We start from the raw sequence: 13,894 nt of genomic DNA on the forward strand, positions 1-13,894 counted from the left end.
TGTTCGAGTATTGCACCAATAGCGACATTGCTGGCATTGGTGGAGAGAAGGAGAGGGGCATGTGGGATGGGAAAAATGAGAGCAGCAGTGGTCGATAGGGCATTCTTTGCATTGCAGAAGACTGCTTCTTGAAAGGGACCCCACTTCAGGTCTTTTGGCTTGCCACTGAGGGAGGCATAGAGGGGAGCAAGAGTGGCGGCTATGGCTGGCAGAAAATGGGGGCTACAAGACGTTTTGTTGCAGTTAATAGAGGTGTTCCTCTTTTAAGGAAGAGAACACAAGTATATCGTTCACATAACATACATAGAAGGGGAGGTGTCCTAAGATGCCCTCCATGAGACGTTGAAACGTTGCCCCAGCATTACGAAGGCCAAAACAGGAGTAATTGAAGGTGTATGTACCAAACGGAGTGGTGATGGCGGTCTTGGGGATGTCTTCTGGGTTCATAGGCACCTGATAATACCCCTTCAGGAGGTCAAGTGTGGAGAAAACCTTCGCTTTTGTGCAGGTAGGAGGTCATATCATGTCGGCGATGTTCTGTTTGCATGTTCAGGCGCCTGTAATCCCAGCACGGACGGAGGGAGCCGTCTTTCTTCAGGACGATATGTAAGGGTGACGACCATGGGCTAGAAGTCTTTTGGCAAAGACCCATTTCCTCCATTTCAACGAACATCTCTTTGGCGGCTGCCAATCGATCCGGTGCTGGACGTCTGAATTTTGCAAAGACTGGGGGTCTCGTCGTCTTGATATGGTGATAAATACCATGCTTGGCAGGAGCCGTGGGCGTTTGGCAAGGTTCTGGATGGGAAAATTCCAGGTAGGACGTGAGGAGGTGGGCGTAGGCATCCGTGGGTGCAAAGATGTGGAGAGCGAGGTTGGAAAGGGTGGGTTGAAGAAGTGAAGAGGGGTTGACCAATCGTCGGTGGGCGACATCAACCAGAAGGTGGAAATGAGAGAGGAAATCCTCACCGAGGATTGGCAATGTGACGTCAGCAACGAGAAACTCCAATTAAATTTACCATTTCCAAACGATAATGGGAGGTTCTCGTAACCGTAGGTGGGAATCGCAGATCCGTTGGCAGCTACCAGGCGGATGTCGGCAGACGTAGACAGACCATGACGTGTCCTGAAGAGTTCCCTTGGCAAAAGAGAATGACAAGCACCCTTGTCTACCAAAAATCGCAGGACCGTTCCTGCATCATGTAAAAAGAAAAGATTAGAAACATGGGAGGCCACCGCTACGAGCGATGGCCTACTTACACGTCTTTTTGGCCACTGACAATCCTTGGCACATTTCTACGCGACAGCCCCGAATCTGGAGTGGTAATAGCAAAACTGGGACCGATGGGCGGCAGTAAGTGGCTGTAGAAGTTGTTGGTTGGGGCGCGAGCGAGTGGTGGGTGATGGGTGGCTTTGTCTCCACTCTGACATGTCACAAGGTAGGCGTGTATGTCCTACGGCATTCACGTCAGCTTCGGTTGACGTTGAATAGGTGTCCTCTTCGTCAGGAGTGGAGGCGTTGATGGAGGTCTTGAAGGTTGTGAAGTGGCAGTCCATAAGGGCTCGACTTTGGTCATCAAGTCCTTTATGGGTAAACTATCGACATCGGGTATGGCAGTGCATACAGGTTCGGGTAAACGGCGTACACAAAGGGCACGAAGTAGGTTCATCTCACGAGGAGAGCCGCCTTTGGCATGTTGCAGGCGAGTGATACTGGTCATTTCCCTGAGGGCGAGCGAAGCCCTCTGGTCCCCCAACGGTTGTTGAGAGAGCTGAAAAAGCTTTGGTATACGGGCGGCTGGCGACGGCAAGTACTGCTACAGAAGGTATGTTTTGAGGGCGTCATACGCTATTGGGGTGTCTCCTTGTTTACAAATCCAATCCGAGATTTCCGGGTATGGCAGTGCGTACAGGTTCGGGTAAACGGCGTACACAAAGGGCACGAAGTAGGTTCATCTCACGAGGAGAGCCGCCTTTGGCATGTTGCAGGCGAGTGATACTGGTCATTTCCCTGAGGGCGAGCGAAGCCCTCTGGTCCCCCAACGGTTGTTGAGAGAGCTGAAAAAGCTTTGGTATACGGGCGGCTGGCGACGGCAAGTACTGCTACAGAAGGTATGTTTTGAGGGCATCATACGCTATTGGGGTGTCTCCTTGTTTACAAATCCAATCCGAGATTTCCGGGAAGGTGTCCCCAGGTATTGCCTCAAGAACTTAATATGCCTTGGTGGTTGAGCGAGCCACGCCCTTGATGCGGAACCGGACTTCTGCGCTCTGAAACCAAGCAAATGCCTCTCCGCTGGCGAACGACGAAAGTTTGAATCGGGTGCTGCCAACTCCTGTGGAGTCCGCCACATTACCAGTGACGTGGGGGGGGGGGGGGGGGGGGGGAGGTGAAGGCAGGAGGAGCGAGTCGACTTCCAGGGTCACCAATGTAACGGGCCGAGAGGGGATGTGCCTCAAAAGGCAAGATGAAAGCAACTGAGTAACTTTATTACAGGACATCCAGTTTATATATACATCAAGTCCAGGCAAGAGGGTCATAAAATATAACAGGCTATTTCATGTCCAACCGGCAACCGGTTCTGTTTACATTTAACGGTAAGAAGAACAGACAGGTTGATTCAGGTCGCTGTCAGTGTGAGGGGAGAGCGAAGATACAAAGGATTATATATACAAAAAAGAGAAATGTCGTTACTATGGTTACTATGTACGATTGTATGACACACGGTTGGTACAATAATTTTATATTTCAACCATAGTACCTGAAAATCAGTTTAAATTCACTTGTAATATATATATATATATATATATATATATATATATATATATATATATATATATATATATATATATGTATATGTTTATATATTACAAATTAATTTAAACCGATTTTCAATCATCGTAACTCATAATCGGTGTGGATTGATTTGTAATGTATTTTCCAAGTAGGGTTGTAATTTAGCTAGAATATATATATATATATATATATATATATATATATATATATATATATATATATATATATATATATATATATATATATATATATATATATATATATAGATATATATATGCATGTATGTATATATATGCCTATATATATATATATATATATATATATATATATATATATATATATATATATATATATATATATATATATATATATATATATATATATATATATATATATATATACACACACACATATATATATATATATATATATATATATATATATATATATATATATATACATATATATATATATATATATATATATATATATATATATATATATATATATATATATATATATATATGTATATATATATATATATATATATATATATATATATATATATATATATATATATATATATATATATATATATGTATATATGTATATATATATATATATATATATATATATATATATATATATATATATATATATATATATATATATATATAGTATATCAATTTTCATGAATATCAACTTTCTGCGGTAGAATGTTAGAGCTTTCATGTATTGATAACTATTAATATACATTTTCTCGTTTATTTGAGCTAGATTATTTTGTAATTTGTTTATGGCCAACATTATTCATTTTATGATATGCATTTTTCAAAGTTTTTCCCTTTGATTTGTTTTTCTTTTTTTTCTTTTTTTTTTTAGTCAGAGAATGAATACTCATTCATCTAGAACGTTGTTCGTCATGTTATTTCCTTCAAAGTTCTGGTTCATAGAGATGATATATAAATGCATCGTAATTTTTTTTACGTATACATATATACATATATGTATTTACATATTTATATATATTTGTATATATACATACATATATATATATATATATATATATATATATATATATATATATATATATATATATATATATATATATATATATATATATATATATATATATATATATATATATATATATATATATATATGATAAATCACATTATAATAGCGTTCTTGGCAAGAACTGTATAATGAACTACATTCATTTTATCGTTTAGGCGCTCCTTTTCCCGTATTAGGAACTCCATAGATTCAGTAAAAGTTTGCATCGTGTACGCGAATCGGAGACCATATACGATTTGGGATAAACACGTTGAGTTACGAGAACTCTCTCTCTCTCTCTCTCTCTCTCTCTCTCTCTCTCTCTCTCTCTCTCTCTCTCTCTCTCTCTCTCTCTCTCTCTCCAAATTATGCATAAATTCCTCCTATTGTCTCAAAGGAAGCTTTTTTAATATCGCAGTATCTTCATACAAGTGCCGCATTGGAAGGTGGATTTTCTAGATTTTATAAAGTTTCCGAAAAGGGTTATAAACAGTTAATAAAGCTTTTAATAATCCTCAACTGGATGTAGATATGATAAACCTTAGGAACTCTCAATTTTTTTATCTCAAAATTTTTATTGACCGAGTTTCCCATTTACTATGTTAGTTTACCATTTTATCTCAATTTAGGATTGAGTCGGTTTTCTGGTTCGCACGTCGTCACGTAACAGGCCTTTTAATAAATCATCGTTGGTCTATATAAGGCTTATTTCCTCTCTTATTCCAAAACATAAAAGGTTTTTTATTTCAGCCAAAGAGGTGGAGTTTTGTTTTCAGTTTATTCACTTCTTTACTTGATAGCATGATTACACTAAAGATGAGTGTGAGTTTTTGTACAAAATCTTTGTTGCACAACAAGTGCCTTGTTATAATACACCATTTGGACGTCTTTCTGTATATTAAGCGCTTCAGGAATCGGTAAACATAGACACCAAAACACCTTCAGGCACAATCCCATTCAGTTTAAAGTCCTGGGCAGCCATTCACTATAGCGTAACTTTTGAGCATTCTTAGATATGTTAAGAAACAGTTAAAGATAATGCAGTGGAGATTCTTCATCATAATCACCAACAGTCAAGAACTGGTAAAGATGAAGAAACCTTATCAGCAATAGTCTGCGTTATTGAAATCTTGAATAATCTTTTGTTAATCAACAGAACATCGTCAGTATCTCAACAACCAAAGTTACCACTACCGAGGTTGCTTGAGATTTACTTAAACCCGAAGATATTGAAGAGAAGTGCTACATCAAGTTTAAGAAATAACAGCTACGATCTGATCTACCTACTACACAATTCCTTAATGCTGTGGATTTCAATGGATAGAAAACCTTTAGTGACTTGTTTAGAAAAAAAGAAATTAAGACAATCCATGATAGAGCAATGATACAGAAATGGCATATATATTAACCTATACACTAACACCAATGTCATGGCCACTGGTAACTCCAGAAGGTCAACAAAGAAAAATTAACAGGGCAATCCTCATTTCTTTAAAAACTTCACATCTGAAAAGGATACGCTATCAAATCCAGTAGCTATAGTCAATATGATGTTAGTGCAAAAAATGAAAAGGATTATAGAAATTGGTGATATTGCGCAGACTTTTTTTTTTTTTGCAATGGTGATAAAAGAGAGAGGTACTGCTGAAACATTTACTTTGTGTTTAGTAAATGTAATGAATTATTCAGACAGTGTGACAGTGAAAATTATTTTTGAGTCACAATATACTAATACAAGTACCACTGCACAAACCTTCTGGTTAGTATAGTGGTAACAAGTTTGCCCAGCATTTGCATGTCAGTAGATCAATCCCAGTATGGGACGATGAGTTTAAGCTGTTTACTGGGGATGACACTGCCGAGTTTGGTAACCACGGTTGGAGGTTGGGCTTGCCCGGCAGACGTTTAGGTAAGCATTTATTCTGACGATACTAGAACTGAAACCAGACACCTCTACTTTTACCTTAAAAAAAAAAAAAAAAAAAAAAAAAAAAAAAAAAAAAAAACACTAACATTTTTTTGTGAATAAGCAGTGGTAAATGCATTACACCAGGGAACTCGAACAAACAGTTTTGTTTGTTACAGATGCTGATCAGTGATTAAAGATAACCCATCAAAGAAGTGCAATGGTACCTATTGTATTAAGTACTCAAGAAGAAGCTGATGGACTGTTTTCTGTTTTATGCTGTTGTAACACAGGTGCTTCATACATGCTAGTACACTGTAACGGTTTTGATTGTTATCATATCACTCGCTGTTCACTGCATTGTTGATAAGCCAAGCTGTATAAACTTTATATTTTATACCAGATTATGTTTTGTGACGTACTTGCTCCCAAGTCATAATATTTATGCTTGATGTCTGTTCAATAAAGTTTAATTGCATTCGCGTCGCCTCTCAGTTACATTGGTGACCAGCGGAGTATCCGCTCCTTCCCAGTTGTACCCTACTATTTGAAGATGATGCCAAAATCTGCCACTTTGGCACATGCGTCCCCAATGAAACTGCTGCCCTTTGCCAGAGCAGAAGCATTTGCCTGGTTACAGCGTGCTAAAGTCAAATTTCACACCAAGGGTGAGACTCAGTAAACCCCCAAAGCAGATTATGTTCTCACGGCAACCACCGAGGACACTTTCCCGGAAACCTTTGATTGGCTTTGTGAACAAAGGGACACCCCAATAGCATACAACATTCTCAAAACATACCTACTGGAGTAGTACTCACCTTTGCCAGATGCCGGCATAGCCAAAGATTTTTAGCTCTCTCAACATTCGTTGGGGGACCAAAAAGCGTTGCTCGCTCTCAGGGAAATGACTAATATTGCTCACCTAAAACCTGCCACTGATGGCTCTCCTCATAAGGTGAACCTACTTCCTGCCCTTTTGTTACTACTCTTACCTGAACCTGTACGCGCTGCCATGCCCGATGTAGATATTCTGCCCATGAAGGACCTGATGACCAAAGTCAACATCCTTATGGACAGTCACTTCACCCCTTTAAGATCTCCATCAATACCTCCACTCCTGACAAAGTGGACAATTATTCAACATCGACTGTAGCTGAAGTGAATGCGGTAGTACACAGTCTTCTACCACCCATATATACCAACCCTCGCTTACGCCCCATCCAATGACCTCTCCAGCCATTAACCGAAAACCATTAGCTGCAGTTATGCTACCACCACTCCAGATTCGGGGCTGTTGCAAAGAAATATGCCAATGGCTGTCAGAGGCCAAAAAACGGGTAAGTAGGCCATTACTTACGGCGGTGGCCTCCCTGTCCCTAAACTTTTCTTTTTACGTGATGCAGGTACGGAAGTGCGATTTTTGGTAGACATGGGTGCTTGCTGTTCTCTTCTGTCAAGTCCACTCTCCAGGACAAGACATAGTCTATCTAAGTCTGCTGGCGCCCACCTGGTAGTTGCCAATGGATGTGCAATACCCACCCACGGGTATGAAACCCTCACAATATTGTTTGGAAGTACCAAATATAAAAAAGCTTTGATGTTCCGCTGCACGTACTCCTACTGGTTTACCTCGCTTCCCTGGGTCTTCCTGGGATTAAAGACCACTCCTAAAGATAGCCTGGATGACTCATGTTGTGGGAAAATATACTCTATGCCACCCGACTTACAAGCCCCTAGCTAAGCAACACATACTGACGGATCTGCCTTCAGCAAGGCAAGTTCTCCTGCGCAATGACACTAGCAAGCCACTGCTAATGCCCCTTACACGGGTCCTTTCATTATGATCTATAATACGCCGAAAGCAATCCTAATCAACATGCGTGGCAATGAAGCTGGGTCTCCATTGATTGCCTACAACCTGCATATCTCCTGCCCAGATGGCCCTCCTACAGTAAGCCTCTAAAGAGCAGGGGAGCCATGTTCTCCATTTGTTTCATAAATGCTTGTACACAAGACAAATTAGTAAAAAAGTCAGAAGACATGATATTACGAACCAAAATGCCGTCTGGAATCCGGTTGGTAGAACAGTTGACAGCAGAATCATTATCATGAAGTAACCTATCATTACCAGACAATTCAACAGTTAAACGAGTCTCATGAACTCACTTATATTCACGAGATAAGTCAGTAGAAAAATAATTTGTTGAAACAGCAATACAAATCAGTGAGTCTTCACGGGGCTAGTTGGTAGAAAAAATAACAATGAAGACATTATCACAAACCAAAACGTTATTTTTAGACGTTTTGGTAGAGCTCTGAGTCTTCTCGTGTGTCTCAGTACTTGAAGAAAAAGGTAGACAAATCAGGACTGAGAACCTCCAACTCCTGATCAAGAACTGGCTCATTAACCATCTTTGGTTGAACATCAACATTCTTATCTACCAAGTCATTACCAAGCAAAAAATGAACGCCATTAATAGGATGCAAAGGAATGCTAAGTTGGCCACCAACACCACGAACGGGAGCACAGTTCCCAAGAAACAAATGCTCAGTCACAGGAACAACCTCCCTCCAAACAAGTGACTGGGTACAACCAGTATCACGCGTGATACAAACATGGCGCAGTGAACACCATCAACAGTAAGAAAGCCCCTAGCAGTATATGACTGGAAAACTTTATCAACAGGTCTGGAACAAACATTGGAAATAGCAAGTGTCCTGTCAAAAAGGTGGTCATTCATAGTGTTAACCTCTACTGGTAACGTACTGTAATGATACTTTGGTAGAGTTACAAGAGCCACAGTTTTAGCTTGTTTCCTTTTTATCTTTAACATTCAGACACCATGTGAGCTGATTTCTTACAATAATTACACATTACAAAACTTCTAGTAATTGAATTGCTATTAAAACTGCCAGGCCTTTGATGTACATCATCTGTATTAGTATTCTTATCTCTGCCCATATTGTCCTTTGATCTATTAACCCCTTTATCATTAGATCTAGACTCTTTGTGAGCCACCACATAATCATCAGCACATACAGCTGTTTCATAAAGGGTAGATTACCTTTCATTTAATTAAGTAAACCTAAATATTCTCACTAACACGATTCTTAAACTGTTGAATTAAAATCATTTCTTTTAATCTATCATAATCATTCCTACACTCTGGTGCTTTACACCGTTTATCAAACTAAATTCGATTTATGTCTGCTTATTTTGTTTTGTCCAACTCCTAAACTTCTCCCTATAAACTTTGGGAGTTAATTCATAGGCCTATAAAATAGCATTTTTCAGGAATTCATAATCATCTTCTCTACCCTCAGGGATAGGAGCATAAACTTATTGTGCCCTACCAAACAAAACTCATGATAACATATTAACTCAATTTTCTGCTGGCCATTTAAATTCCCTAGCTTTTTTTTCAAAACAAACCAAATATTCATCTGAATTCTTTTCATTAAAAGGTGGCACAACTCAATCATGGGTAGAAAAATATGACCCAGATTTATCAGAATCACTAAAATTAGCCTGCTCAATCTTTCCAAGTTCCAACTGTATTTTAGTATTGATCTTATGAAGCTTAATCTGAGCTTCCGTATCTCTAACTCTTTGCTCACCTTGTAATTGTTCACGTCTAAATTCAGCTTCTATTCTCTCACGGTCAGCTTCTAACTGTTCACGTTTTAACTTGGTTTAAAATTTCAATTTTGCACCCGTATTCTCAGCCTGGACTTCTAACTCTTTCTATCTTAAACAAGCTTCTATTCTGAGTCTTTCAAGATTTACAGCTGGTTTCCTATCCATCGTATCTGACGTATCTTGAGGTAACACATCGTCTTCCCAAAAGGTTGAACTAACACATGTTCAATATCCTCTTTCTTCATTGAATTTTTAACACTGAGCTCAAGAAGTTTGCCTAAACTCTCTCAGCTAAATTTATTAAGATCAATTAACATCTCAATTAGTTGATTCTCACAAAATTTGTCAAAAAACTCAGATGGCTATTTTATAAAATTAACAAATGATTGCTTTACAAACAATCTCCGAATTACAAATAGGATAACAATTCAGATATCTGATATAGGACCCAATTCTGATACTGATTCCGAACAGCCATCTACTAAAAAGGCTACAAAACAATAGCAAAATATTAAAACAAAGGAAAATGATAGCCAGCAATCAGAAAATATGACTATATTTAAGATTTAACGTAAGTATTGACAGCATTACACAAGATCTACTAAATATGCATGGCACCAAATCTTAATAGGTAATTACATATGTTCTTAGGAAGGAGTAAATCAAGTTGACTTCACAAACTTCTATGCGGCGAGGGACATATGGCGTTGCGTAGTTTTAGATATAAAAATGTAAATGCAGGAACATAATTTCTAATGACGATTGCCCAGAATTCTTTGTCCAGGTCACAGTGGATGTAGCTGAGCTGCCTCCACTCACGAGTAGTATTTAGTCAGGTTTCTCCTCTCTCGCTCGACACCTGTCCTTTACATATGGGGAACCTATACTCTCGAATGTTTCTGACAGACGAGAGGCATTATGCAACATGACGGACCCATTCTCGAATCACCATGTGCTGTATAGCTCACGCACATCAGACAGCTTGTGGTGAAGTGGAATCTAGAATTTTTGCAGGACACAGCAACATTTTCACGTTATGAATACATTATCGTATAAAAAAGGTAATTGGTTTATTTATGCATTAACATACATAAAATATAAGACCTTTTCACAAGTTTTTAATACAATATACATAAATTTAACGTGGATATAAGAACTTGGTACCGATGATTGCACGGAATTGGTTGGGATTCATATTTTCACAAGTTGTAATAGTGTAAGTTTTTTGCAGGCAAAGTTACTGACTATCACTGAATATGTACTACACCTTTGTGAAACTTGGCACTAAGAGGAATTTTTCTCGGGAAAGGATGGAGAAACTTGTAAATATTAATAATGTAATATTTTCTCCTGAGGTGCCTTATGTTCATGTGAATGATTTGAGTTCTTATGTGTTCTGTGCAAGAAAAGATGAATCAGAGAGTTTGCAACTGCGATCTAGCAAAGCCTGCCTCCAACAGCATGTTTTGCGGGCTAATATCAGGCAGCCATATAAAGACAATCTTTACAGCAAGATTCATACAATCCATGTCCTTTAGGTATTTACAGGAATTTAGAACATAAAAATGGAGAAGACCAGTTAGCCGTTAAATGGATGGAAGGCTCTTGAGGCTGTGCTTGATCTTTCATCGTTCAGATGTTCTAGAAATTATACGATCCAAAGGTGTATCTGTCTGTGTAATAGACCAAAATAATCAGGTGTTAAGCGCTGAGGATGAGGGTAATGAGTAGAAATTTTTAATGGTTGATGAACTTGAGGAGTACCGAAATATATATATGTAGACATATAGGATTATAATTATCTGGGATACAGATCATATTAAATAAGTCTATCAAAAGGTCTTGGTTCTAACCACAATGTGATAATTAGGTAATATCAGTGTGTTTGGTTTTTATGGTTACCTTTCAACGAATAAATCAATATTTCATTAAGTTAGCATTTAGATTTAAATCTAAATTAGTCAAAAATGTATTTCCTAACAAAACTCAAAGCATGATTGTAAGTAGGTCAAGGACGGTGGCTCCTCAACATCCGGATCTCAGTATTGATAATGTTTCTTTAAATTAGTATGACTATTGAAATTTTAGTTGTGACTCTCGACAGCAAATTTATTTTTGAGAAACGCATTAGGTCTATGTCTTCTTCAATTGCACAAAAAACTTGGCTTATTGAGAAAGTCATACAAGATTTTCGGTGATCAATCTATTCTGAAGAAGTGTTTTAATTCTTTCATTCTACCTTGCTTTGAGTATTGTTCTCCTGTCTGGTCTTCAGCTGCTGATTTTCACCTTAATTTGTTAGACACAAACTTACGGTCTATTAAATTTCTTATTCCTGATCTAGATATTAATCTTTGGCACCGTCGTTCAATTAGTTTATTATGCATGTTGCATAATTTTTTTTTATAACTCTAACCATCCTTTACATTCAGATCTCCCTGGACAATTCTATCCTGTTCGTAATACTAGGCAGGCAGTTAATTCTAATAGCCAGGCCATTTTCATCATGAGGCTCAATACTACACAGTATTCTAGAAGTTTTATTCCAGCTGTGACCAAGTTGTGGAACGATCTTCCTAATCTTCCTAGTTGAATCAGTAGAACTTCAAAAGTTAAAAGTTGCAGCAAATGTTTTTATGTTTACCAGGCTGACATGAGTCTTTTTATAGTTTACATTTAACATATCTGCTTTGACGTTGTTAATAGTTTATATATGGCATATCTGTTTCGACGTCGTAACTGTTTTTAGAATGATTCATTGTTAATTTGTTCTCATCATTTATTTATTTCCTTATTTCCTTTCCTCACTGGGCTATTTTTCCCCATCGGAGCCCTTAGGCTTATAGCATCTTGCTTTTCCAACTAGGGTTGTAGCTTGGCTAGTCTCAATAATAATACAAAATGACATCCGAAGCCTTTACTCGGTATGGAATACCATATTTGGAAGTGATAGGAATTTTATGAGAATACTACCGATAAATCATTTGGATAACTATATGATATATCATTATGTATTTGATGTAATGTTCAGATCTTTTTGGATAGTATAAGCTGTTAGCCTGTGTGAAATATTTTCATTTTTCCCACGATGTCTTCTTTTGTATTTTCTATAACAAACTACTGTAGAAATTTTTTTTTTTTTTTACAAGTAACTACGTAACAGTTCAACTCTTACTGGCTGCAGAACTGCAAGAATTGTTTGCACGGAAGTGCCACGCAATCTACAAAAATAACAACGCAACAGTAACAAAAAACAGTTTTACTTTACTTAGTTCAACATGAAATACCTTTGAAAATATAAGCTATAGGTCTCATACTGGTATCGGATCGGAGCATGGAACTCAAAGAATGTAACATAACAGTCAATTTACCAATACTAGTTATAATAATTGTTTTATAGGGACACATATTTTTGTATTGGGAAAAGTTTCATTTTTATTTTAGATATTAATGATAACTTAAGATGGTAAATGCAAGATATATCTACACATTATTAAAAAGTAGCTTTCTAATCTTCATTTTGGTATATAACAGTCCAAATGTTGATTAACACATTGTGTCAAACGGAAGATATATCTTCTGTAAGTCCCATTAAAAGAAAACTGCAAGTACTACCTAATTAAAGGATTATATTACAGGGAAAAGAAAGGAATAAAGATTGCTATAAAGCATTTGTTTGGTATTTTGGAAAATTTGTTTTTCAAATAATCACTATGAGATTTCCTCTCCCCAAAAATGGTACTGATTGCTAAAACTTTCGAACCAGGGGCATGGAGTAATATTCTCCTTACCTGAATATACTGTCGTTAATGTATGTAGAAACATGTACATGCTCTCCAGAAGTTTCAGCAGATTACTTTCACAAATAATGAAGATAAAGTGGTCTTTAAATGAAGACGTCAACCTAACTGCATCGTCTTTATGACTGAGTTTCACAAGATCATCTTTGCGTGTTTATATTGGCATATATACAGCGATTTATTTTTTTTATAATCTTTTAAATCTCATATATCTGGCAGAAATGGAAAATATTGGGAAGTGATAGGAACTACGAGAAGCAGAAGACCATTAGAGTCACTGACACTGGCTCCAATGTTGGTTTAATGATTAGCACAACATTGGAGCCAGTGATTCCAAAGACGTCTGAAAGGTATTATACACGTGCATTTGTTTACTTTTGTTCGTGTATATGTTGTTTGTACAACATTCTTGGAGGAACTTTATAGCAACGCCGAAGTTGCCTAAGATAAAGAAAGAACAAGAAGTAAACAGAGAGTAACGAAAGAGAACTAAGAAGAGAGGGACACATGAAGAAGAGTACAAAACTGAAAAACTATGGCGGCAATGAGAGGGTACTTTGGTTTAGAAAGCCTGGCTTTAAGCGCAACACACGGGCTATTGCAATGGCAGCCCGCAAGAGGGGTGACAAGGGGAAGGCAAACAAAAGTTGAACTGGAAAGGTGACTATTATACAAAGAGAGGTTAGATAAAGATA

At 37.5% G+C, this 13,894-nt stretch overlaps 1 protein-coding gene across 1 annotated transcript; it reads right to left on the reverse strand.

Annotated features, from left to right (window-relative positions):
- Nucleotides 1-475: 475 nt before the first annotated feature.
- Nucleotides 476-1,696, reverse strand: LOC137657462 (uncharacterized). The gene is made up of 2 exons (XM_068391800.1): nt 1,676-1,696; nt 476-964 (listed from the first exon to the last, which is right to left on the reverse strand). Exons 1-2 carry the CDS (start codon nt 1,694-1,696, stop codon nt 476-478), a joined length of 510 nt encoding a protein of 169 aa, XP_068247901.1.
- Between the last annotated feature and the right edge of the window lie 12,198 nt (nt 1,697-13,894).

This window comes from Palaemon carinicauda, chromosome 18, assembly GCF_036898095.1.
Source record: "Palaemon carinicauda isolate YSFRI2023 chromosome 18, ASM3689809v2, whole genome shotgun sequence".
In the NCBI taxonomy this organism is placed as follows: Eukaryota; Metazoa; Arthropoda; class Malacostraca; order Decapoda; family Palaemonidae; genus Palaemon; species Palaemon carinicauda.